Genomic DNA, 27,764 nt, shown 5'->3' on the forward strand with positions numbered 1-27,764 from the left:
CAACTGTGAGAAGGGTGATTTTGGAATTCATCAGTTTAAATTATGTTAATCCCTAAAGTTCTGCATAATTCAGGGCATGGCCCCTTGAGTGACGGGTGAACTGCCGCTGCTGTCACAATCGTCGAGTTAGGTGGGCGTGGTTTCAGCAACGAGCCACTTCGGCTTCACCAACATCCTGCCTTTTACCCAATTTTGGTTATGCGCAAGTGATGCACGATGACACACTGCCAAGATGGCGATGGCAAGCCCAGCCAACTATTGGCTTCAAAAAAGCCCTTGAAACCTAGGGGTGACGTCACGGACACTACGTCCATATTTTTTACAGTCAATTGCACTTGCACATCAATGCAAACAATGACTATGAAGTATAAATGAAACTAGAGGCTACACCATAGGTTCAACACTAAAACAATAAATCACCCTTAAACCAGAGTTGGTCAAACTAAGGCCCGCGGACTAAATGTGGCCCGCTGGGCACTTTTATTTAGCCCGCGATGCAGTTTGTAATGGGATTAAACAGTGTAGGATTTTGGTCCAGAATGACTCATTTGATGCAATACTATAAATGTCCAGAAGATGTTGCTGGCGCTGAAAAACTTAACTGGAAAAAGCTAATGCTGCAAAGCGAAACTCATTTCTTCTTCGCTGCTCTGAATGCAAACACTAGGAAGTTACCACACATGTGACACAACCACTGTTTACTTAGAGAGGCGAAGAAATGAAAGCATGCAGCCGTATGTCCACTGTTTGTTAGTATTTCAGACTAATAAAACATCGACATGTCTCAACGGAATCCGCGCCCGCAGATTTCCGTGGAGAACTCCACAGATTTAATGCCAGTGATTGACAAGCACACATACCCAGCGCTTGAGCGGGTTTTTGACAAGTAACCGTCATTGACAACAAGCACACATACATAAACCCTGCGCATGCTGTTTGCTGTGATTGTTTTTAATGATAAAGAGCATGAACCGTTTGATATTTGAGATTAAATAAAACTTACTACTGAGTTAAGCAGATCTGTCTGTCGTCTATGTGACGCGACAGTCAGCACTCAGCACATCATCATTTCAAATTCGTTTACAAGACGAATGCTCTTGTAATGTTTAATATAAAGTTTACATTGTGTTGTAAAAATGATAAAATTATCATCATACATGCTTAATTCATAATGATAACGTATTAACACAAGATTTTTTATTCTGCTATAATATATATAAACAATAATATATGTCATTTTATATAGGCTACAGACTACAATTCTATCTTGACATGCACATTATCTGGGTCATGTTGGTCCAGTTTAATTCAGAGGACTCATTGGCTTGGTGTATTCATTTTAATTGTAAGCCTTTAAAAAGTAATTATTTTAGATGCAATTTTGTAATATTTAATAGCTTAAATTCTCTAATTTCTTCTAAAAACATTTAAAATCATCCCACAAAATTCCGCAGATTTTTCCAATTATTCTAAAACTAAAATACCCTTTCAGTTTACAGTGTTAGATTTGTGGCTCGTTTTCTCTTAGGAAAAATAAATGTTACTGTCATCTGTGCACACAATGGCATGCCTGGAGACCTGTCTTAGTGATACCCCTGCTCTGAGGATGACGGGTCTGATCACGGAGTGAAATTGAGACAGCAAGTCAGTGAGATCGTTACGCGGTGTGCGCCGGATGAGCCACACTCTCCTCGGGACTCCGTCGTGAAGCCAAAGCTTAAACGGTTTCATATGGAGCAGACTGAGTGGTGTCACAGCCGCAGCTGCTGCCATATGACCCAGGAGCTTCTGCAATTGTTTCAGCGGAAGTTCACTCTTGTCTTGAACGTACTCAGACAAGTCAGGATGGACTGTACACCTGCTTCTGTTAGACGTGCAGTTAAATCGACAGAGTCCAGGTCCATACCAAGAAAAGATATCCTCTGCGTAGGGCAAAGTTTGCTCTTCTCAGTCTTCAGGTCAACTGGGAGAAGGGCGAGGTGTTTAAGCACACGATCCATGTGAGCGCAGAGCATTTGATGAGACTGGGCTATTATAAGCCAATCGTCAAGATACGCTAGAATGAGCATACCGCTCTCTCTCAGGGGTTTTAATGCCCCCTCGACAACTTTAGTGAAGATGCAAGGAGAGAGACAAAGTCAGAACGGTAAGACTACTGATATGCCGCCCCTCGAATGCAAAACGGAGAAACGTTCTGTGTCGGGGGAGAATCGAGATATGAAAGTACGCATCCTTCAGGTCGATGACTGTGAACCAATCGTTTGGACGAATGCATTGAAAGATTTTGAACAGCATCCTGTGAGTGCTCGATTCAGCGAACACAGGTCCAGGATTGGTCGCAACCCGTCGCTTTTCTTGGGTACAATGAAGTAAAGGCTGTAAAACCCAGACCTCATCTCAGCTGGAGGGATCGGCTCGATCGTGTCCTTCGTTATAGGACAGCGATTTCGGCACGGAGTTTGTGCGCATAGGAAGCCTTTACAGTAGTGAAGCGAAGGCCCGCCAATTGGGGGGGGGCGCAGAGCATATTGAATCGCGTAGCGAGACGAATCGTGCATAAGAGCCATCGTAAAGGGCTGGGAAGCTCCCTACAAGCTCCCAGGCACCGGGCGAGAGGGATTAATGGCACGATCGGTGTACCCACAATGAGGGGAGCGGAGGTGGTCACCGACGAGCTCTCTGTGAGCGTACCGACAGAGGTGTTGTGCATACAAACACTCACCTGTCTTCTCCACTGATGGGTGGCTGAGCTCTGCCACCCTACCCAGGGGAGGGAGCGGATCCGAGTCGGCGTCCGAGAGTGACGCCCCCCCCCCTCCGATGCTACGGACGACATAGATTCCCGTGTGGTACCAACGGTTTCTGGAGGCAACGTAGAACACGCGCCCCAGTCTCCATCGGCACCTCCGGCTGTGGATCAGGGTGCTGAACTTGTGTGCCGCTGGATGAGCCAGCGGATTTGTTCAGCACCGCTATACGCAGATCATCCTTTTGGAGCTTTTTAGGGTTGGTAGGCAACGGAGGGGGGCAATGATCCCCATGATACACCAACCGTCTGGACAAATCCACAGTCATGTTTTCACATATGGAACATGAACTTCACGAAACTCCACCTTTGCATGCTCGATGCCTAAACACGAGAGACACCGATCGTGGCCGTCACAGGGATTCATGTACAGCACACATCCGGATGTTGCACATGGCCGGAATGTCATATTTAAAAAGACGCCACCCGAACCGTGACACGAGAGATCGGCTGCCTTTATAAACGCACAAGTACAAGCTTTTGATCTTATGCGCTGAGTTGATAAAGCATGCAGGGGAGAGGAAAGAGCACACTCAAACTCAAAAAAAGAGTAAAATAAAGAGGTGGAACTGTCTTTAAGCTGCAAGTCTCTGCTGTGGTGCTGTCTATTCAACCAACATCAACACACAGAGGTTCCAGAGCAGAAAAGGTAACTTCTCAGGAGCAGATTGCTGCCAGCTTTCGAAGCGAAAAAAGCTGATTTGATTATTGCACCTGCCTCTTATTAAATACCCGCGCGATGCAAATATCTTCATGCCAATTTCATTGCCATTTTTTTCTCGAAGTAGATTGGTCTCTGTTAAGCGGTTCCCAATTTGTTGGTCACGACATGATGTCATAGTAACCGACTGAAAGGGAACCTAGCTGATGTGGCCCTCAAGTAAGAAATATTTGCCCACCCCTGCCTTTAAGGGATAGTTCACTCAAAAAAAAAAAATGTCATTAATGACTCACACTCGTGTCTTCCAAACCGTTCATCTTTGGAAACACAGTTTAAGATGTTTTAGATTTAGTCCGAGAGCTTGCTGACCCTTCATTGTAAATCTATGTACAGTATACTGTCCATGTCCAGAAAGGTAATAAAAACATCATTAAAGTAGTCCATGTGACATCAGTGGGTCAGTTAGAATGTGTTGAAGGATCGAAAATACATTTTGGTTCAAAAATAAAAAAAAAATACGATTTTATTCAGCATTGTCTTCTCTTCCGGCTGACGTGTTATCCTCAAACATGTTTGTAAAGTTTTTTTTCAAACTTACAGCGTGCGTCTCCCTCAGACTGTAAACGAAGCTTGGGTGCTCAAAAAAAAAACAAACACTTGGGTGCACCAGAAAACACATCAGCCCGCGCTGTACGTCAGCCGCCTCACTGCAGTTAAGTGACTTCAGTCTCGTGCAATGCTGAATAAAGTCGTAAATTTTTTATTTTTGGACCAAAATGTCTTTTCGACACATTCTAACTGACCCACAGATGTCACATGGACTACTTTGATGATGTTTTTATTACCTTTCTAGACATGGACAGTATACTGTACGTAGATTTTCAATGAAGGGTCAGCAAGCTCTTGGACTAAATCTAAAACATCTTAAACTGTGTTCGGAAGATGGACGGAGGTCTTACAAGTTTGGTAGACATAAGGGTGAGTCATTAATTACATTATATTAATTTGTGGGTGAACTATCCCTTTAAGCAGTCAGCAGACCACTAGTATGTTGTAATTATGTGTGTATTTTGTGTTTTGCTTCTATTTAAATGTGTTTTTATGTTTAAAGGAAAACATAGGTCAATACTATGTAAACCTGTTGGATGAGAATTTGAACGCGTCAGACAGGAAGTGCAAAGAGCTGTTAAAGAATCTGTTCTTTAAAATGAATGAACGACTGAAGGAAGGAGAATACAGTCGGTGTGGAGGATATGAAGTCTACTGCAGAGACAGAGACGCCATCATTGAACAATACCACAGTGAACCAAACAAAGGAGTCAGGGTGAGGACATTCACTCTAAATGTGTATGTGTGGAGTTTACTGTACATCTCTATGTGCTCTTGAGTTGTAAACTATTTATGTGCAGGATGAAGCTGTCCTGATTGAGTTCATGAAGGAGAGAGGACCTGAAGCAAACGTCATCTTTTACACGGATGAAAAGCTGACTAAAAAAGAGAAAGAAGTTCAGGGTAAATATTCATTTATGATAACGAATGTAGTTAACAATATATCCATTATGTTATTCTGGAACATACAATATGAAATAATAAAGTGTCTCTGTAGTAAGTGTAATGGGGATTTCATTTAGCCTAAATGTAGTGCCATATACATGACTAATTTCTTGCTTATTAATTTCATTTTCTTTCTGTTTTGAACAGAGGAGAGAGAGAAAAAAACTCTGATGGAACAAAAGTGTAAAGAGGAAGAGAAGAAACGTGTTGAGAGTGATCTAATGATAAAGGCAGAGAAAATGCGCCAGGAGGACAGAATTAAGCAGATGGAGGAGAAGTTAAACAAGGAGATTGAGCAACGACGGGATGAGATGGAGAAAGCTGTGGAGAGCAAACTGAAGGAGTATGAAGAGCTGATGAAGAAAGGCTTTAAAGAGAAAGCTGAACTCCTTGATCAAGAGATAAAGAAGTTACAAGAAGAGAAAGAGAGTATTGGAGAAGTTGTAGGGAAATTTCTTGGTAATGTTGTAGACATAGTTCCCAATCTTCTCACTGGCAAGGGCTTCAAATGGCGTTAAATTGCTGTGAATACCTTATTACAATATACTCCACACTGCTCCACTACAATTGCAATTATTTACTTGAAAAAATTCACATGGATCGGGAAATCATTGGAATTTTACATTCAGGCCTTCCGTAGATGCCCTCTTATCCAGGTCCTTTGCTGATCCCACTCCTTTCTCTCCACCTTGGACTTACCAAAAATTTAATAAAAACAATAATAATAGAGTTTGCATATCAATAATATATACAGCAAGTAATTGATTTATTTTAAGCATTTAGTGGCTTTAGCTTCAAGTACTCAAGTGCTTTTTTCTTCTCATCTTCTAAGGCCTTTAGAGAATTGTGCTTTTCATTGTCATTGCTGTCAATGTTTTATCTTTATTGCAATAAAGGTGGAAAAGTATGTGTCTCATAAACCAGTGTGGACATTATAGTTCTGGACAGCTGCAAGACAGATCTAGTTTAAAAACAGACTTCTAGAAAGGACACCAACCAAATGTGATGGGGACATAGTCAACATCCGTTTACACATAACACTCAAACAGACCAAAAGCCCACCTCAGCATTACCACTATAGACTGTAAAAAAAGATGGACGATGCGACGTCGTCTCCCACCATTGTAATGAATTGTAGCCAAAAATTTCCGACCACGGTCGCCGCCATGTTACGTAAAAACGTCAGTTTGGAGCCAAGGCATGCGCAGAAGGAATCGTCCGTGGAGCCAGAGGCGGAGCCACGTTATCAAACTTCCGCCTAAACGTTCGCTCGACCAATTCAACCACGCCACTCATAACGACACGCCCCGTTTCAATAGCATCAAATTACTAGCTAAAATGAAACTTACCACAATAATGAACACTTGAACATATATCAGCGTGAAAACAACTACCTGAAAGTACCAAAACCACCTTTTGGAAACTTTTATTGGAAGTGTAAATACTTTTTTTATTTAGAGCAGAGTCCCATTAGTTTGAATGGAGAGGGCGGGGTAATGACTTGTACTGCAGCCAGCCACCAGGGGGCAATCAAAGAGCCAGAGGCTTCACTTTTCAAGGCTTATGAGGCACACCCGATTACCACAGTCAGTAATATATTACTCAGCAATTACTACATGGGTCAACAGGGGCGGATTGAGACAATATTTCAATGGGAATTTGGCTCCGTCCCAGGCCACCTTCACTGATGCAGTCTCCATGTTCATATAATCCACTGGATTTGCTAACCTTATAGATTAAAGTGCACATATTTCATTGCTAAAATACGTTATTTTGTGTATTTATTGTAAGTGATCTCTGGTTTCGTAAGGAGAACCAAACTGCAATTGTTCCCGGGTTTCGGACACAAAATATTGGAGAGCGTTGCTAGAGTATTAATATCAGGACCGGCACGAGGCATAAGCGAACTAAGCGGCTGCTTAGGGCCTCGTGGGCCACCAGCGGGCCACCAATCGTTTTTTTTGTACATTAAATTTTTTTGTACATTTAAATAACTTATACAAGTAATATAAATGAATGAATGAATACGAATGAATAATTCAAGACAGGAAAATTCTGATTTGCAGACAACTGCTGTGTGTCTGTAGTGCTAGCAGTTGAGTCATGCGCAATATAGACACCTCGCGTGAATTGCACAGGTGCCGGTCACTGTAATAAATAATAAGCCATGCCACAAAAAAGGATGCATCCCTCTGGTGCCGAAAAGAGAAAGTAGAAAAGGACAGAGGAGGAGAAAAAAGGGCAAGATAAAGGTATGTTTGCATGATTATTAACAGTATGTTTAATTTGTGCAGCAGCAGTGGTGTGTCCCCAGAGTGCTTATGTGAAGTTTTAGCTCCAAATACTCCACAGATAATTTATTATAGCATGTTAAAATTGCTAATTTGTAGTCTTGAACAAAAATGTGCCGTTTTTGGGTGTGTCGTTTAAAATACAAATGAGCTGATGAAATGCAAACACTGATCACTATGATGGTGGTTTGTTGTAATTGAAATTCAATTGTCAAGTACTTTTTCTTTCTCTCTTTCTCACTGTGTTATGGGAGTGCTGTGGTTGGATATTGCAGATAAAGGGGGCGGTATTATTGTAATTCGCCTCGCTACCTACCTCACAAAACAGGCGAAATCTGAACGACCAAATTTTTTACACGCTTGCAGAAAATGGCTTACCCAAACAAAGTTACTGGGTTGATATTTATTACATTTTCTAGGTTGATAGAAGCACTGGGGACCCAACTATAGCACTTAAACATGAAAAAAGTCAGATTTTCACGCTATGACCCGTTTAAATTTGTGTCTTTAATGTTAATCAAGCAATCCAAGACTAAGAGAAAATCACTTCTGTAGCTCTAAAAAATAATAATTATATTTAATTCATACAATAAAGACAGTGTTATGATTCATTTGATTTGATTTCTGAACCTAATGCTAATTTTAGATCTTACTTAATGTGCAAATTTGTTCTTTTTATAAATGTTTGTAATTTCTTTATTTTTTTAATAAAAAAATGGTGGGAGGGGCCCCCCCAAACAAATTCTGCTTAGGGCCCCTAAGGGGCTCGGGCCGGCACTGATTAATATATTGTATTGCAATAGGTAACGTTAAAGTGTTACCATTATATCAAAATGAAACAACAGTTTTATAATTGAAAAGGTTTAATAACAGTACTGACTTAAAGGGGACAAAGAATGAAAAACCATTTTTACCTTGTCTTTGTTGAATAATGGTAGTCTACCCACATTCACAAACATACAAAAAGTGCTAAACATGCTAAACATCTCAGTCTCATAGAAATTCCTCTTTTAGAAATGTGAGCCAGAAAACTGCTGAAAAACTGATGCTTATGACATTACAGGCATCTAACTGCCCCTCCACTTTAAAATAATTGGCTTCATTTTTTGAGTGGCAGCAAAGTCAGCCAATCAGTAATGAGATTGCAAGTTAAGCCAGTAGGGGAGCCAAATAGGTGCAAAACCACTTGTTTAAAATCCCCCATCCTAATAAAGCTATCTGAGAGAGGTTTTTAGGAAGCTTCTAAGGCATTACAGACCCAAACAAAAAAAAAATGTCTACATGTCACATCACAGAACAAGGATAAATACTCCGTTCAATCATTCTATGTCACCTCTAAAGTTACAATTGAAATGGTTACACCATAAATGCATGAAATGGTACATAATACATTTTTCCAATGTATGTGAGATATTACCTGATAGTAGAAAAAAAGAAAAAAAGAAAGAGAGTCACAACTGAGAACTGGAAGCTTGGCCTAACGGCCTGAACCCAAGAACTCAGGTGAAGAAAAAAGCATAGAGAATGAGTCGAGAAAATCGTCTTTCGTAAACGTATGTGAAACTTGAGCGTGAACTGCTAGATACCACAGATAGCCACAAGTCCTACACCATCTTTTATCTTAGGTCCTACTCTAAAAAATGAGTAAATGAGTCCATTCACAGCATTTTCTTTGGTTGTGTGCATTAATAATCCCTTGCTATTTATTATATGTTTCATCATATGAAAAACAACATAAATAACAATATTTGTCACAAACAGCAGCTTTTTATGTAACTTCAAAGGATTTTTTGTAAAATAATATAAAGATATTGCATTTATTCCACTGTATGTGGTTATGGGAGCACTTTAAATATTTTTAGGCGAAAATTTAATACAAAAAGGGTATTATTCCTCCCTTCAGTTGGAGTATAATAACTTTTGCACATATTATAATAGAGAAAAAAATTCCTTTTCTGTAAGCTGACAATTGCTGGAATAAATCAAAACTGTCTGCAGGTTTCGTTACCCGTCAGGGCCAGAGTTATACGCTTTTAAATACAGACTTTAAAAAAAAACATCAAAAAGCGCCTGTTTATTTTTGTGTTTATTAGAGGACTGACAACACATACAACCATGTTTAGCACTGTTTTGTGAAATTTCAAAGGGTTTCCTGTAAAATGATACCAAACTTTTGTATGTACACCTCTGCATGTGGGTATGGGAAGCTTTTGAAATTGGCCAAATCCAGGCAGAAATCCCCAAAATAGCCTCAGATTTACCCAACAAAATGCATAACTCACAATACCCAATATTATGCATAACGGAAAAAATAGTATTAACAATTTAAACAAAATCTGTAATGAAAGAGTGAATGCTTTCAAAAAATTAAAGATGTAAAGTCATACATTAGGCTACTTGCAAGATATAGCACTCTGTTGAAATGCTTCTTTTTCATCACTTCATTTGCAATTGATTACTATTATAGCCTATACAGGGCCGGTCCGGATTATCCATCCATCATACAGTAAAATTTGCCACATTGTGTTTTGTACTGTATTTTAGGTGATCGAGTATGTTGGTTTTAGGAATATAAGGGCCATTCGGTTTTTAGCATCTATAGCGCATGCAACATGATGCATGGCCAACATTGACTGGATCCGCAAGTATTTTCCCAACAGAGTCATTGCGACATAGGCGGAAATCGCCGGAGGTCAGCAGGTCAGGACCCCCCCATCTGAGGGTTATCCCCACCAAAATATCATTAAAATATGTGTATTGAAAATAATTTATTGATTTATAATAAATAGTTGTGTAGGAAGTAAAACAATACAAATGCAAACAGAGCAACAACAAAAAAAAAAAAACGTTTTAAACATTTTGATTCCCCCTCAGGGACCTTTGGTCCACTGCCAGCGCCCGTTTTACCTCACCACTGACACACAGTCTGGTGGTAGAGAACAAAGTTTTTGAATAGTTGTGGAACTCCACTCCAGTGAGTCAATGTTATTTTATTCACGTTTTAAACAATGGATGAAGTGATTATTTTATTTTTAATATAGATGATGCTGAGTCATTAATAAATTAATTAATTAAACGCAAACACATAATTTGTTTGGGCTTGACAGGAGATATACGCACAAACTATATTGTAATACCACAGTCTCTGCAAGTATTCTCATAAAACAGACGTTTATTATAAGTGACCAGTTGGTCATGTCTCAGTGTCGCTTCTCCATTGTTAAAGGGACAGTTCCTCTTATAAGAAATGCTTATGTTTGAGTCATTATGTTAATCAAACTACAGAAGACAAAAGGAAAATCACTTTTATAGCTTTAAAAAGATCAATTATATTAATGTATATAGTAAAAAACACTGTTATATTAATTTGATACTGTTTCTCTACACTGTTAGAAATTACCAGCATTTTACAATCATTAACAGGGTTATTTTACCATAACTTGTTGTAATTAAGTTTCCCTGTAATATCCCAAGGAATACCTGTGAAAACTATAGTGTCCTTGGATTTTACAGCATTTAACTCTTATTTTACAGTAAAATCTTGCAATCTAAAACCTGCTGTTATATCACAAAAAAGTCTGTAATATCACAGCAACACAGTAAAAAAAATTAAGGATTTCACAGCATTAAACTGTATTATTACAGTGAAATATTGTATTGAAATATGCCCTGGGAAGTCACATGACATAACCGAACTGTTTTGAACCATAGACTGTATAAAAACATGGACGTAGTCTGACTTATTAAAATAAATATGGAATCAGAAAAATATAAATTTATTTTAAAAAATATGGCACGTTGATGTAGATGAACCCAGCTAACAGAAAAAAGTTCTAAGAACGTTCCCTGAAAGTTCCCAAGGTTCCCAAAAACGTTTTGCCAACGTAAAAAGTGTCCAGTTTTCTTGACGTTCTAAGAACATTTTTGTGTTGTCTGAACGTTGGAGGAATGTTACATTTTACCATTTTAAACGTTATGACAATGTCATGTTTTAATGTTCACACAATGTTTAAAACCACAACTGTTTATTATATTGACTTGTTTAATTGTTATGTAAATGATAGAGAAACATTGCATTTTATTATTTTATAAAACATTACAGTATTTCTGAATGTTCAGTAAATGTAGAAAACAAAATTCACTTTTTAGGTTTAGATGTTGAGGTTTTGTTTCATTTATAGTCACCATTATTGTGATTATTGTTTGTTTTAGGGACTCTTGACCCTTGGCTCTTTGCTTGCTAGTTTTTTCCCTGGTTGTGTTAACTTTGTGTTAATACACCACATTTGTTATGAACATGTAAAGTTAACATTGTAATTCTGAGGTGGTTGGTACATAATGGTAAAGATTATCACCTAATGAATTTACTAATCAAAAGTTTATTTTCTGTCAATAATGTAAATGAGATCCAGCACTTTCACAGCAGTTTGTCATTAAGGAGTTTTAGAAACTTTGGACAAAAATATCCGCTGTATAACTGGGACGCACAAACATCAAGAATCAGACTATGAATCTCAACCATGGTGACAATAAAATTGTAAAATTGCCTTGTTGTAATGATGTACAGCAAAAGATTGTAATTCCCCAGTAATGTATTGTGATATCACAGTAATTGCTTTGCCATTGAAGCTGTGAAGTTACAGTATACAGTCGTGCTTTTACATCAATGCATTGTAATATCACAGATATAACATTACAGTAAATTGCTGTGAGTATATTTCACAGTATATTGCTGTAATCCTTGCTGTGAAAGTCATGCAAAATTTATCCAATTATTTATTGTGAATTTACAACGAAAAAAATTGCAGTGTACCTATTCAATACTGCTACTTTGTTCGATTTTATACACGGTAAAAAATCGTAGAAATTACAATGTTATTGCAGCTGGGTTGTCGGTAACTTACCGTAGATTTAAATTTATGTTATTTACTGGCAAGAGTTTGTTCAAAGTTAAATAAATTTTAAATATTAACAAGTTCTTATCTTTACAGAATAAAACTATACAATAACAGCCTCATGCAAAGCATTCTGGGAACCAGAAATCATCATCTACCTTTTTCTGGTTTTTGCTTCAGATTTTGTTTCCCAGAATGTTTTGCTTGATGCTGTTTTTTTAGTTTTACTCTGTAAAGACAAAGACTTGAAAATTTTTCATTTAACTTGAAAATGTTCATTTAACTTTGAACAAAATGTTGCCAGTAAATAATGTCGCCCGGTGACAATTTCGAGGGGCGGAACCTTTGGTAGGGAAGATTTGATTCGCCCAGAAGGTTTCCCACTCGGAGGACGAAACGAAAACACCGGAACTTCCGGTAAGCGCTGCGAAGCGAAATCAAGCCGAATTCGAAACAGGTGGGAGTAATAAACACCGCGGTCAGCGATTGGAAGATACACGGAAGGAGTGGGATATATATAGGAGTTGTAAAGACAGAGAAGAGGTCGGTCATTGTTGGGGATTGTTGTCATTGTGTGTTCTGCTTTGCAGTCCGGTCAGTGCAGGAGTCTGCTGAAGGAGTCGAAGACGGCTGGGTTTCGTGGATGCTTTGCTCTGGTGATATTTATGAAGAAGCACTGGTTTGACTCACGCTGGTAAACGGAAGATTTTACAGCTGTGGAAAGTAAGAGCGGGAGACGAGGAAGAGGGAGACACAGGCTGAGTATATTTTACATTGAAGGCTCTGTGAGAAGTAAGCCGTTGTGTGTGCAGTGTTGTGGTGTGCTTACTGTTGTTAACAGCCTACTGACCGTGAGTAGACCGAGGAAAACGGTGGAAGTGGATTTACAGCGGGGTGAAGAGTATAGCATCCGCCTATGGAAACAAAACAAAGGAAACAGATTGTCAGCGTTGTGAGTACTCCTGTTTAAACTATTGCACCATTGTGAATCGATGCTCCAACGTGTATTTTGAGCCTTAGTGGCGAGGTTGGCCCCACCACGGAGCAAGGTGGTGGGCGAGCCGGAGTTTAGTGTTTCGGAGAGGATTAAAGGACCACTGCAGCGACATTTGTATTGCCAGCCACCCATTTAATATCCATCGGCCCCAAAAGGCAGCCAGACGGAGAGGGGCTGCGAACCTATTTTTATTTACATAGAAGAATGAAGAGTGCTGTGGGTGAGTCTGAGACTTTGCTGTGAGATTTACACTTAAAAGATTGCTGTGATGCTGTGTGGTGTTTCTAGCAGCCTTTCCCATTGAGCTGGCCGTGAGACAACAGGAGGCCGTGAGGCTGGCAGCCCATTATTTGTTTATGCTGTGCATGTGGCCTTTGCATTGGAGATTCGGTGAAGTGCTGGTTCTGTCTTCTTCGTACGTGGCCGATTCGGTGGGACGGTGGTGAGACGTCTGGGAACAGCAGAGTACTTGTGAGTAAAACAACTGCTCACAGAGCAAGTGTGTGCATGTGTACTGTCGTGTATAGGGAAGCTGAGGTCCTGTGTGCGACCGCTCGTGAGTAGTGTGAGCCCCAGTATTGAGATTAACCCCTGTGTTACAGCTAAGAGCCTACCGTGGGAGAGAGAAAGACCCAGAGCCTGTGACCGTGAGAAACTTACCTTTGTGCGGCCGCTCGTGAGTAGTGTGAGCCCCAGTATTGAGATTAACCCCTGTGTTACAGCTAAGAGCCTACAGTGGGAGAGAGAAAGACCCAGAGCCTGTGACCGTGAGAAACTTACCTTTGTGCGGCCGCTCGTGAGTAGTGTGAGCCCCAGTATTGAGATTAACCCCTGTGTTACAGCTAAGAGCCTACAGTGGGAGAGAGAGAAAGACCCAGAGCCTGTGACCGTGAGAAGCTTACCTGTGTGCGGCCGGTCGTGAGTAGTGTGAGCCCCAGTATTGAGATTAACCCCTGTGTTACAGCTAAGAGCCTACAGTGGGAGAGAGAAAGACCCAGAGCCTGTGACCGTGAGAAACTTACCTGTGTGCGGCCGCTCGTGAGTAGTGTGAGCCTCAGTATTGAGATTAACCCCTGTGTTACAGCTAAGAGCCTACAGTGAGAGAGAGAGAAAGACCCAGAGCCTGTGACCGTGAGGAACTAACCTGTGTGCGGCCGCTCGTGAGTAGTGTGAGCCCCAGTATTGAGATTCACCCCTGTGTTACAGCCAAGAGCCTACAGTGGGAGGGAGAAAGACCCAGAGCCTGTGACCGTGAGAAACTTACCTGTGTGCGGCCGCTCGTGAGTAGTGTGAGCCCCAATATCCCGAACAAATTGACTATCTTGTGTTCTCTCTGCCTCCAGGAAGAAAAGGAGGGCGCCACGGGATCAATAAACTAAGACGGAAGAGTCTTACCTGTTTTCCCTTTTTCCCGATAGTGTCTTGGTCCTCCGACACTTGGTCCCCCCCCCTTCTACGTGTTACAGCCCACCTGGAGGGCAGAGCAGAGACTGTTTAGTTTTAAACTTCCCTTTCCCCATTTCCCTATTCTTTTTAACTAATTTAAATAAAGATTATATTTTATACTCATCTGTTCTTGAGTTGTTTGGTCATTGGGTTGGTTTTGGGACCTCCTCGAGGTGGAAACTAGGAAGGGGCGTGGCTTAGTTATAGCAGTGGCCAGCCCCGACCTGTGACAGATTTTGGCGTAGTCGGCAGGATTCCACCTCGAGTTGAGCGACCAAGGCCTCCCAATGGCCAACAACGAAGGACCCGAAGTTCCGCCCCGTGCCATGCCAGTATTTGTAGGCAACCCCTGGATGCAGAAATATGGGGGAGTAGAATCTGAGGTCCGCCTATCTGAGTGGAAAGCCCAACTTGAATACTTGGCTGACCTCCAAGGACTAAGCGCTGCCCAACGATTACAGTTTGTGCTGAACTCGCTCGAAGGAGAAGCACGGCGAGAAGTTCAGGCCACCCCCGGAAGCCGTCCGAGCCACCGCCCAAACGATCTTGCAGTTCCTCTCCGAGCAATATGGCGATCATACCCCTGTCGCTGTTCTCCGTGCGCAGTTTTTTAACTGCGAGCATGGCCCCCGTCAAACCATTCAAGCATATGCACTGCGGCTACGAGAGCAGTTTACTCGATTATAGAGCCGGGAAGACCATGGGCTGGGAGATGGAGAAACTCTGTTGCGAGACCAGTTCCTGTTACGGATGAAGGAGGGCCCCGTAAGACAGGGTATAAGAGTACAATTTCGGAGAGATCCTGCGCTTACCTTCGAAGAGTTAAAGAAGGAAGCCGTGGCATTGGAAAGCGATGAGGCTGAGGTGAGCGAGCCCCCGGTGTGTGCGGCCAAAAGTGGAGCAACAGCAGCGGCGTCTGAGACGGCCGACTGGAAACAGGCTTTGAAGAAGGAGCTCCTAAACGATGTTAGAGATCAAATGTCAGAGTTATCGAAGGTCTTACTGGAGGAGTTGCGTCAGGGACAAACCCGAGAAGAGCCGAGACCAGTGCCCCGAAGCCGAGTGTATTCAGAGGGTGGTCGCAACCCAGGTCAACGACCAAACCGGCCTCGTTTCGAATGGGACGAACAAGGGAGGCCCATTTGTAATCGTTACGGAGAGCCCGGGCACTACAGTCGTCAGTTCGGGGCCCGAAGAATGTCGGAAGGGGGTTTTTAGGTCGACCGGCCACAGTGGGTCGTGTGGCCGGGACCCCTTTAAAGGACCCGTTGGATGATGCTGGCTCTAGGAACCAGATGATTGGGCATAGCCCAGTGGCAGAGGTACGAGTATGTGGTGTGACAATTCAGTGCCTGATTGATACCGGTTCGCAAGTTACCTTATTTTCTGAAAGTCTCTCCCACTAAATCTTCGGGAGACAAGGAACACGTGAAGTAGACGCCCCTTGGCTCACCCTGAAGGGTGCGAATGGCCTAGACATCCCCTACATTGGCTATCGGCTGACGGACCTGGAGATCCATGAGGTAGTTGTTCCTCAGAAAGGGGTGATTATCGTCCAGGACCACTGTCTGGGTACACACAGAGCCTTATTGGGAATGAATGTCCTCTCGGAGTGCTGGGAGAAGTTGTTCCAAGTCAGGCCCATCCAAAGGATACCGCCAGCCGAGCGATCTAAGTGGGAGCAAGTGGTGGCCGACTGCCGCCGGGTGCACATGACCAAGGTCCGGAGGGATCATGAAGAGGTAGGACGGGTAGCTTGTCGATATGCCCTATCTGTGCCGGCCAGGAGTGAGGCTGTTGTGTGGGCGAGGGTCCCGCCACGAGAAGGAGGCCCTGAAGACTGGGTGTTAGTAGAGCCCCATGTGGACTGCCAGCAGGTCGAAGTGGCACGGAGCCTGGCAGTGGTCCGGCGGGGACGGGTCCCTGTGAGGATCCGAAATGAGAACCCCTACGCTGTACACTTGTATCGACACCAAAGATTGGCCCGATTGATGAAGGTCACGCCCCAGCAAGTACGCGAAGGAAGCGATGTGAGTTTCCGGCAGGTGCGTCCCACGGTGGTTGAGGTGGCTCTCACTCAAGCCGGATCACCGTCTAGAGTCATGGAAGGAGGTATGCCAGGCCATCTTGCGGGTGAGTCCCTACGGGGGGGAGAACTAGAGCAAGTACAAACACAAAAGTTGCAAGCATTGTTGAAGAAATGGCAGCATGTATTTTCAGCCCACTACGAGGATTATGGGTGAACCAGAGTGGCCACTGGGGAGGCCGGCCCTAGTCGAGAGCGGTATCGGCCGATACCGCCCACACTATATACCGAGGTGCGTACATTACTACAGGGCATGCTGGACAAAGGTATTGTACGAGAGAGTAGCAGCCCATGGGCTGCGCCCATAGTGCTGGTCCAGAAGAAGACAGGGGCGTGGAGGTTCTGTGTTGATTATCGGAAGTTAAATCATGTGACAAAGAAAGATGCTTTCCCTCTACCTAGCATTGAAGATTCTTTGGCCAGTCTCACCCAGTCGGCGTGGTATTCCACCTTGGACTTGGCAAGCGGGTATTGGCAGGTACAAGTGGCCGAAGTGGACCGGGAGAAGACCGCATTCACGACCCCTTTTGGACTATTCGAGTGGGACCGGATGCCCTTCGGCCTTTGCAATGCTCCCGCCACCTTCAAACGCCTGATGCAGCGGTGTCTGGGGGGTCAGTTAATGGAGTCAGTGCTGGTGTATCTAGATGATGTGATTGTTTACTCCCCAGATTTTGAATCCCACCTCCAGCACTTGGAAAAGGTCTTTCAGGCTATGGAAAAGTATGGGCTGAAGTTACAACCGGACAAGTGTCATCTACTGCGCCGAGAGGTCAAGTTCTTGGGTCACGTAGTTAGCGCTGCAGGAGTGTACGTGGACCCGGAAAAGGTGTCGGCGGTAAGGGACTGGGTCGCCCCAAAGACGGTGAGACAAGTTAGTTCCTTTTTGGGTTTTGTGGGGTACTACCGGCGCTTTATAAAAGACTTTTCAAAGATTGCTAAGCCTTTAAATCAGCTACTGGCCGGTACAGGCCGCCCTCGGGGTCGTGGGTCCCCCGCTATAGAGTGGAGTCCGGGCTGTGAGGCCGCGTTCCGGGCGCTTAAGCAAGAGCTGTTGCAGGCTCCCATTTTAGCGTATGCCGACTTCACAAAACCCTTTGTTCTGTACACAGATGCCAGCCACCTCGGCTTAGGGGCAGTGTTGGCCCAGCAGCAGGACGGAGCAGAGAGGGTTATCGCTTACGCGAGTCGGAGTTTCCACTTAGCTGAGAGGAACGACGCCAACTACAGCTCCTTCAAATTAGAGTTGCTAGCATTGAAATGGGCACTGAGTGAGAAGTTTAAAGATTACCTCTGGGACGCTAAGGTAACTGTAGTCACTGATAACAACCCTCTTGTGCATTTACAGACTGCGAGATTAGGAGCCGTGGAGCAGCGCTGGGTGGCCCAGCTGCCGAACTTTGATTATCAGTTGCAGTATCGGCCGGGGCGAGAGCACACCAACGCCGACGTATTGTCAAGACTCCCCGAAGGAGATGGCCCTGGGGAGACAAGCAGGGCAGGAATGATGGGGGACAGAGGAGGATGTATGGTGGGTGTGGTGAACGCACCGGGAGGACAGCAGGAGTCGGTGCCCGTGAGTTGGGGATGGGACCCCCACCGCTGGAAGGAACGACAATTACAGAACAAGGAGGTGAGCGAAGTCTATAAGTGGCTGGAACAGGGCCGACGGCCAACGCAGGAGGAGAGACGGGCCCAGACTGACGTGGGACGGAAACTGTTGGGGCAGTGGGACAAATTGCGGTTGCAAGAAGGAGTGTTGTGTAGGAACAGCAGGGACCCAGGACTGGGCGAGGAGATCCGCCAGATTGTGGTACCAGCAGAACAGGTACGTGCATTAATCATGGCATATCATGACCAGCTAGGACACCAAGGACAAGAGAGAACCGTGTCCCTTTTGCGTAGGCATTTTTATTGGCCAGGGTTAGAGGCATCAGTGAACACCTTTATCCAGGCATGTCCCCGGTGTACCTTGTTCAAGTCCAGGCGAGAGGCCAGAGCACCCATGGTTCCCATACATGCAAAGGCCCCCCTTCATATCATGGCAATGGATTTCCTGACGCTGGGTCACCCTACGGAACGCAATCAAACTATCCTTGTAGTCACTGACCTGTTCACCAAATATGCTTGGGCTGTCCCCACTCTAGATCAGACGGCGAAAACCACGGCCACGGCCCTATGGAGGACCGTTTTTCAGACGTTTGGGTGCCCGGAGTTCCTACACTCGGATCAGGGAGCAAACTTCTAATTGCGGGTGATCAAAGAGTTGTGTCAGATGTATGGCTGCACCAAGACCCACACCACGTCATTTCATCCCCAGGGCAATGGAAGCTGCGAGAGGTTCAACCAGACCCTGTTGGGGTTGTTGGGGACCCTGGACCAACGGCGGCAAGATGATTGGGTGAGTGCCTTACCAAATCTCCTTCAGGCATATAATAACAGTGTGCATAGCACCACGGGGTACGCCCCTACTTACCTGATGTTTGGCAGACACGTAAGGATGCCCACCGACCTGATGTTGGGGGTGGCGGCAGGAGAGGAGAATGGAAGCTTGACTGAGTGGGTGGGACGGCACCATCAGCGCCTGCATTTTGCTTACGAGCAGGTGACGAAGCGGATACAGACGACTGGAGCTAAGAATAAGAGGTTGTATGACCGAACAGCCCGGGATGCCCCCTGTTACCAGGAGAGAGGGTTCTGGTAAGGGACAATCGGCGACAGGGAAAAGGGAAGCTGAGCGATCGCTGGGAGGACACCCCGTATGTGGTCCGCATGCAGCAACGCCCAGGACAGCCGGTGTATACTATCCGGCCGGAAGGTAAGCCGGGGCCTGATCGAGTGGTCCACCGCAATATGATCCGCCCATGTCCCAACTACCCCAGGTCAGTAAAGGAGGTCCCGAAGGAACCTGCGCCAGCGGCCCCTTGGGTCGGATGGTGGGCAGTGGTCCCGGGAGGTCCAGCAGTGGTACCAGCTCAGCAGGCTCCAAGGGCACCAGAGGACGATGCGCCAGCGCGAGCCGAGCTTGATTCTCCCCCGAGACGGTCACAGAGAGAGAACCGAGGCCGGCCCCCTGCCCGTTATGGTGAGTGGATAGCCAGGAGGCGTTCTCGGGACTAGAACGCTTTGGCGGGGGAGGATGTCACCCGGTGACGATTTCGAGGGGCGGAACCTTTGGTAGGGAAGATTTGTTCCGCCCAGAAGGTTTCCCACTCGGAGGACGAAACGAACACACCGGAACTTCCGGTAAGCGCTGCGAAGCGAAATCAAGCCGAATTCGAAACAGGTGGGAGTAATAAACACAGCGGTCAGCGATTGGAAGATACACGGAAGGAGTGGGATATATATAGGAGTTGTAAAGACAGAGAAGAGGTCGGTCATTGTTGGGGATTGTTGTCATTGTGTGTTCTGCTTTGCAGTCCGGTCAGCGCAAGAGTCTGCTGAAGGAGTCGAAGACGGCTGGGTTTCGTGGATGCTTTGCTCTGGTGATATTTATGAAGAAGCACTGGTTTGACTCACGCTGGTAAACGGAAGATTTTACAGCTGTGGAAAGTAAGAGCGGGAGACGAGGAAGAGGGAGACACAGGCTGAGTATATGTTACATTGAAGTATCTGTGAGAAGTAAGCCGTTGTGTGTGCAGTGTTGTGGTGTGCTTACTGTTGTTAACAGCCTACTGACCGTGAGTAGACCAAGGAAAATGGTGGAAGTGGATTTACAGAGAGTAAAACAACTGCTCACAGAGCAAGTGTGGGCATGTGTACTGTCGTGTATAGGGAAGCTGAGGTCGATACCACCTGTCACGGAGCCCCTACAAAGGTGCGCCCCTTTCCCGGCTCTAGGGAGTTCAAGGAACGAAAGGAAAGGGCGGCGTTCGGCTCGGCGTGGCAGTGCTGGATCTCCCCCGCTGATAGTTCCAGCGGTGTGTGGGAAGAACGTACCACGGCGCTCCACCATCGCAGAGGTTGGGAAGATATCCACCTACTGATTAAGCGTAGTACCGTAAGTCTACCATCCCCGAATCTGGGCCACTTTTGAAAACATCCACTAAACGTGCAAATTATAAGAATTGTCTGATGCAGTTAAAAGAACCAAAGCCAGTCACCGTGAAACGTTGCCAGTGTTGACCAGTGTTGACCTACTCGTGAGCGGCAGCACACAGGTAAGTTTTTCACGATCACAGGCTCTGGGTCTTTCTCTCTCCCACTGTAGGCTCTTAGCTGTAACACAGGGGTTAATCTCAATACTGGGGCTCACACTACTCACGAGCGGCCGCACACAGGTAAGCTTCTCACGGTCACAGGCTCTGGGTCTTTCTCTCTCCCACTGTAGGCTCTTAGCTGTAACACAGGGGTTAATCTCAATACTGGGGCTCACACTACTCACGAGCGGCCGCACACAGGTAAGTTTCTCACGGTCACAGGCTCTGGGTCTTTCTCTCTCCCACTGTAGGCTCTTAGCTGTAACACAGGGGTTAATCTCAATACTGGGGCTCACACTACTCACGAGCGGCCGCACACAGGTAAGTTTCTCATGGTCACAGGCTCTGGGTCTTTCTCTCTCCCACTGTAGGCTCTTTAACAGCGATTTACAGCGGGGTGAAGAGTATAGCATCCGCCTACGGAAACAAAACAAAGGAAACAGATTGTCAGCGTTGTGAGTACTCCTGTTTAAACTATTGCACCATTGTGAATCGATGCTCCAACGTGTATTTTGAGCCTTAGTGGCGAGGTTGGCCCCACCACGGAGCAAGGTGGTGGGCGAGCCGGAGTTTAGTGTTTTGGAGAGGATTAAAGGACCACTGCAGTGACATTTGTATTGCCAGCCACCCATTTAATATCCATCGGCCCCAAAAGGCAGCCAGACGGAGAGGGGCTGCGAACCTATTTTTATTCACGTAGAAGAGTGAAGAGTGCTGTGGGTGAGTCTGAGACTTTGCTGTGAGATTTACACTTAAAAGATTGCTGTGATGCTGTGTGGTGTTTCTAGCAGCCTTTCCCATTGAGCTGGCCGTGAGACAACAGGAGGCCGTGAGGCTGGAAGCCCATTATTTGTTTATGCTGTGCGTGTGGCCTTTGCATTGGAGATTCGGTGAAGTGCTGGTTCTGTCTTCTTCGTACGTGGCCGATTCGGTGGGACGGTGGTGAGACGTCTGGGAACAGCAGAGTACTTGTGAGTAAAACAACTGCTCACAGAGCAAGTGTGTGCATGTGTACTGTCGTGTATAGGGAAGCTGAGGTCGATACCACCTGTCATGGAGCCCCTACAAAGGTGCGCCCCTTTCCCGGCTCTCGGGAGTTCAAGGAACGAGAGGAAAGGGCGGCGTTCGGCTCGGCGTGGCAGTGCTGGATCTCCCCCGCTGATAGTTCCAGCGGTGTGTGGGAAGAACGAACCACGGCGCTCCACCATCGCAGAGGTTGAGAAGATATCCACCTACTGATTAAGCGTAGTACCGTAAGTCTACCATCCCCGAATCGGGGCCACTTTTGAAAACATCCACTAAATGTGCGAATTATAAGAATTGTCTGATGCAGTTAAAGGAACCGAAGCCAGTCACCGTGAAACGTTGCCAGTGTTGACCTTGTGTGAGTGCCAGTGTTGAGACTAACCCCTGTGTTACAGCTAAGAGCCTACAGTGGGAGAGAGAAAGACCCAGAGCCTGTGACCGTGAGAAGCTTACCTGTGTGCGGCCGCTCGTGAGTAGTGTGAGCCCCAGTATTGAGATTAACCCCTGTGTTACAGCTAAGAGCCTACAGTGGGAGAGAGAAAGACCCAGAGCCTGTGACCGTGAGAAACTTACCCCTGTGCGGCCGCTCGTGAGTAGTGTGAGCCCCAGTATTGAGATTAACCCCTGTGTTACAGCTAAGAGCCTACAGTGGGAGAGAGAAAGACCCAGAGCCTGTGACCGTAAGAAACTTACCCCTGTGCGGCCGCTCGTGAGTAGTGTGAGCCCCAGTATTGAGATTAACCCCTGTGTTACAGCTAAGAGCCTACAGTGGGAGAGAGAAAGACCCAGAGCCTGTGACCGTGAGAAGCTTACCTGTGTGCGGCCGCTTGTGAGAAGTGTGAGCCCCAGTATTGAGATTAACCCCTGTGTTACAGCTAAGAGCCTACAATGGGAGAGAGAAAGACCCAGAGCCTGTGACCGTGAGAAACTTACCTGTGTGCGGCCGCTCGTGAGTAGTGTGAGCCTCAGTATTGAGATTAACCCCTGTGTTACAGCTAAGAGCCTACAGTGAGAGAGAGAAAGACCCAGAGCCTGTGACCGTGAGGAACTAACCTGTGTGCGGCCGCTCGTGAGTAGTGTGAGCCCCAGTATTGAGATTCACCTCTGTAATACAGCCAAGAGCCTACAGTGGGAGGGAGAAAGACCCAGAGCCTGTGACCGTGAGAAACTTACCTGTGTGCGGCCGCTCGTGAGTAGTGTGAGCCCCAGTATTGAGATTAACCCCTGTGTTACAGCTAAGAGCCTACAGTGGGAGAGAGAAAGACCCAGAGCCTGTGACCGTAAGAAACTTACCCCTGTGCGGCCGCTCGTGAGTAGTGTGAGCCCCAGTATTGAGATTAACCCCTGTGTTACAGCTAAGAGCCTACAGTGGGAGAGAGAAAGACCCAGAGCCTGTGACCGTGAGAAGCTTACCTGTGTGCGGCCGCTTGTGAGAAGTGTGAGCCCCAGTATTGAGATTAACCCCTGTGTTACAGCTAAGAGCCTACAATGGGAGAGAGAAAGACCCAGAGCCTGTGACCGTGAGAAACTTACCTGTGTGCGGCCGCTCGTGAGTAGTGTGAGCCTCAGTATTGAGATTAACCCCTGTGTTACAGCTAAGAGCCTACAGTGAGAGAGAGAAAGACCCAGAGCCTGTGACCGTGAGGAACTAACCTGTGTGCGGCCGCTCGTGAGTAGTGTGAGCCCCAGTATTGAGATTCACCCCTGTGTTACAGCCAAGAGCCTACAGTGGGAGGGAGAAAGACCCAGAGCCTGTGACCGTGAGAAACTTACCTGTGTGCGGCCGCTCGTGAGTAGTGTGAGCCCCAATATCCCGAACAAATTGACTTGTGTTCTCTCTGCCTCCAGGAAGAAAAGGAGGGCGCCACGGGATCAATAAACTAAGACGGAAGAGTCTTACCTGTTTGCCCTTTTTCCCGATAGTGTCTTGGTCCTCCGACACTTGGTCCCCTCCCCCCCCCTTCTACGTGTTACAGCCCACCTGGAGGGCAGAGCAGAGACTGTTTAGTTTTAAACTTCCCTTTCCCCATTTCCCTATTCTTTTTAACTAATTTAAATAAAGATTATATTTTATACTCATCTGTTCTTGTGTTGTTTGGTCATTGGGTTGGTTTTGAGACCTCCTCGAGGTGGAAACTAGGAAGGGGCGTGGCTTAGTTATAGCAGTGGCCAATAACATAAATTTAAATCTACGGAAAGTTAGGCCTACCGGCAACCCAGCTGCAATAACACTGTATTTCTACTGAATTTTTTTACAGTGTATACTTTTAATTTCTTGATTTGTTCTTATTTTATTTTCCCAGATCACTTTTTTGCTTTTCTGAAAAATTTTCAACCCATGACCAGTGTTGGGGAAGTTACTTTAAAAAAGTAGTGTTTGCTCGTTACTCGTTACTTTTTAAAAAAGTAATCCATTACTTTACTTAGTTACCGCCTTTGGAAAGTAACTTTTTACGTTACTCGTTACTTTTACGTTACTTTTATGTTGCCTGTATTTTGAAAATATTTTGGAAACATACACAAACACACAAACACATACACACAATACCCTGTTACTCAGGCATTTGATCTTGACATTGTTAAAATCTTGTCTTTTTTACATGTTTTAACACTGTACATTTAACTTAAAATATTTAATTGTGAACAAGAAAACAGCTCTTATTAATGAATTATTAGTAGCATGTTGTAGTGTCTCGGGAGATTGTGCTCATTGTTAAATAGCTTTGTGGCTATACTGCACTGGAGCGGCAGTTTAAAATATAAACCCAGAATTCAGCGAACGTCAAGAACAAGAAAAAAACAATAAGGCCAAGACGCGGAATTTAAATTACGTTACACGGACCATGTATAAATTTCAATGTTTCTGGACAGAAATACCAACTTTGTCTGGTATTAATAAGCTGCACATTGGAGTGCTGGCTGCTCCCCGCGGTGCTGTAGACGCGTGATGGCACATATACACAGATATCTACGTGCAATCTATTGGAAAGTGGAGGAGTCATTAGTTGGGTTAGTAAAATAACGAAATTACAGCTTTTAAATAGAAGAAAAAAAGTTTTTTTTGTAAAGAGATATATTTTTTTAAGTTTAAAAGTGCAGAACTCTTCCCAAGGGGAAGAAAGCTATACTTTTCCCCTTACGTGCAACCTATCGGAAAGCCCAGATGAGTTAGTTGGGTTAGTAAAATAATGAAATTATAGATTTAAGTACAAAATAGTATTTATATAAAGAGAAATATTGAAATAAAAAGTGCAGAACTCTTCTTAAGTGGAAGTAATAAAGTAAAATAACGAATAATAATTATATAATAACGAATAATAGTTTCCAATAGGTTGCACGTAAATATCTGTGCTGCCACCAGTACTCCATCCAAGCGCGTCTTCAGCACCACGGCCAGCACTCCAATGCGCAGCTTATTAATACCAAACAAAGTGAACAAGTTGGTAATTCTGTGCAGAAACATTGAAATTTAAAAATGGTCTGTGTAACATTTTGTAAATTCCGCGTCTTTGTCTGATTGTTGTTTCCGTTTTCTTGTTCTTGACGTTCGCTGAATTTTGGGTTTATATTTTAAACTGCTGCTTCAGTGCAGTAGAGCCACCGAGCTATTTAACAAGCACGATCTTCCGAGATACTATGCTAAGATACAATTAATACAAAACGAAATTCACTTCAAACGGAGTGGGTAGACATGATTTTTACCACTTTATTAGGTTTGTTTTCGTAGAAACCTTTCTCTAAAGTGAATTTAGTTTTGTATTAATTGTATCTTAATTTCAATCAATGTTTTATCAACCAATTGCTTGAATTTAATAAATAAGAAATAAATAAAAGAAAACGATTTAGTTTTATATTTATGTTTAAAAAAAATATTTCATTTAAACATAAATATGAAGCTGAATCGTTTTCTTTAATTTATTTCTTATTTATTAAAATCAGGCAATTGGTTGATAAAACATTGATTAAAATTAAGATGCCTCCATCCCTCAAAAGTTAGCGTCAGCTGCTTCTTGCTTGCCATGATTTCTTTGCAGACTGATAAGAGCCTCTGTCATGTGTGTGGACCTTGTGACTATTGTGACTATTGCGCAGATGGCAGTGTCGCTGTCAAATCTAACCAAAAGTAACGTTGCGCTGAATTGGAAAATGAACTACGTTACGTTACCAAATTTTCAGTAGTAACGCGTTACACTACTTTTTTCTCAAAAAACAACACTGCCCATGACTCAAAAACCATAATGTAATTCATTTAACCAGTACTAGGCTATAAAATTAAGTCATTTTAAATTAGTTGTAGGCCTTCAGGTCCACCCTATTCCAAGGCCAACTTAAAATGGTATGACCTTGCGACTGATGGTCAGATTATGGCAAAATAAAATTATTGCAGATGTAAAACAGTAAGGGAATGCTACTTGTTACAGCTTTCCACATTTGTCAACCCATTTAATTAAACATCCTAGCATCTGAAATCTTGGTAACTTGTAGGAATCACGTGAGCTACTGTAAGAATGTAATGTACTATAATATCTCGTTGTCTTATCGTAAATATAAAAAATATAGGTGGGCAATTAAAATCCTTCAAAATAGTTGCATTTTATTAACTAATGTTAAGTGTATTCGTAGGACGGACTTCACAAATCGAACGAGCACATAGTTAGCTAAGTTAGCTTACCTGAAACTGACCACCTTTTCAACACCCGGCGTGGTTTAAAGCTACCGGAACATCGTAGCCGAACTATTACTCGGGATAAGGGTGTTCCCTAGTCGGCTTCCCGTCCGTTAAAATTAGTAAGAAACAAACATAAAGGCGCTTGAGTGAGCTTTTTAAGTTTAACGCGTCGCCTTCAGCCACTGCCTCAGCTGCTCATCATCTATGCGGCCGGAAGTACGTTGACAAAATGGGCGCAATGGCATTGCCATTGTTGTGAAAAATAAGGTGAATATCTCTCACACACCCCCATAGAGTGTACGCATACACGTGTTAACAGTTAACTTAGTTAGTTTTGTAGATTAGACTAGTGCGGGTGCGGATTTAGATTTTAACCCTTTCACTGTGATTTAGTCTTCAGTGCAATATTACAACACATTCTTACTCCCCAAGGCATCAAAATCTGAATCCCTCAGCGTCGGATATAGACGAAAGGGAATCCCGGAAGGTGATGCCGTCACATTATGCGACAATCGGCAGGATCATGCCGCTTCTGGACGGTAACTACTTAATTTTTTCCCAATTTTTAAACCATTGTCGCTTGGGGTTGGGGTTAGACTTGGGGTTTGGATGTCAGTTTAAGTATTGGTTTATACTTTTTGTCGTCTGATTTTTAAGCCATTGTTTCTTGGGGTTAAGGTTACAGTTCGGGTTTGGGTTAGGATGTCTGTTTTGGTTTATACTTTTTGTCTTCTGATTTTTAAACCATTGTCGCTTGGGGTTAGGGTTAGAGTTGGGTTTGGGTTAGGATGTAATTTTATGTAACAGAAAGTCGTTCTAACCCCAACCCCAAGCGACAATGGTAAAAAATTTGGAACAAAAATTGAGTAGTTACCGTCCAGAAGCGGCATGATCCTGCCGATAGTCGCATAACGTGACGGCATCACCTTCCGGGATTCTCTTTCGTCTATAGACGGTTTCATCGGATGCACGTGATACACGTCTGGATCCAAACCTTACTTCCGGTTTCGTTTTTTTAATGGTCTGACTAGTTGCTAAACTGATCTCTTGAACAAATGCCTTGTCGAAAATAACAAATGTTTTGGTTTCCTAGGTAATCTATGTTTTTTTTTTTTTTTGCTTGTTATATAAATA

General features: G+C 44.2%; 1 protein-coding gene across 1 annotated transcript in view; it reads left to right on the forward strand.

Moving 5' to 3' along the window:
* Nucleotides 1–5,845, forward strand: part of LOC135747146 (guanylate-binding protein 1-like) — a 28,378-nt gene extending 22,533 nt beyond the window's left edge. The window contains exons 9-11 of the mRNA XM_065265824.2: nt 4,579–4,791; nt 4,877–4,979; nt 5,169–5,845. Coding sequence (XP_065121896.1) covers nt 4,579–4,791; nt 4,877–4,979; nt 5,169–5,539 — 687 coding nt within the window. The 3' untranslated portion in view covers nt 5,540–5,845. The remainder of the gene's footprint in view (nt 1–4,578; nt 4,792–4,876; nt 4,980–5,168) is intronic.
* The last annotated feature ends 21,919 nt before the right edge of the window (nt 5,846–27,764 follow it).

This window comes from Paramisgurnus dabryanus, chromosome 6, assembly GCF_030506205.2.
Source record: "Paramisgurnus dabryanus chromosome 6, PD_genome_1.1, whole genome shotgun sequence".
NCBI lineage: Eukaryota > Metazoa > Chordata > Actinopteri > Cypriniformes > Cobitidae > Paramisgurnus > Paramisgurnus dabryanus.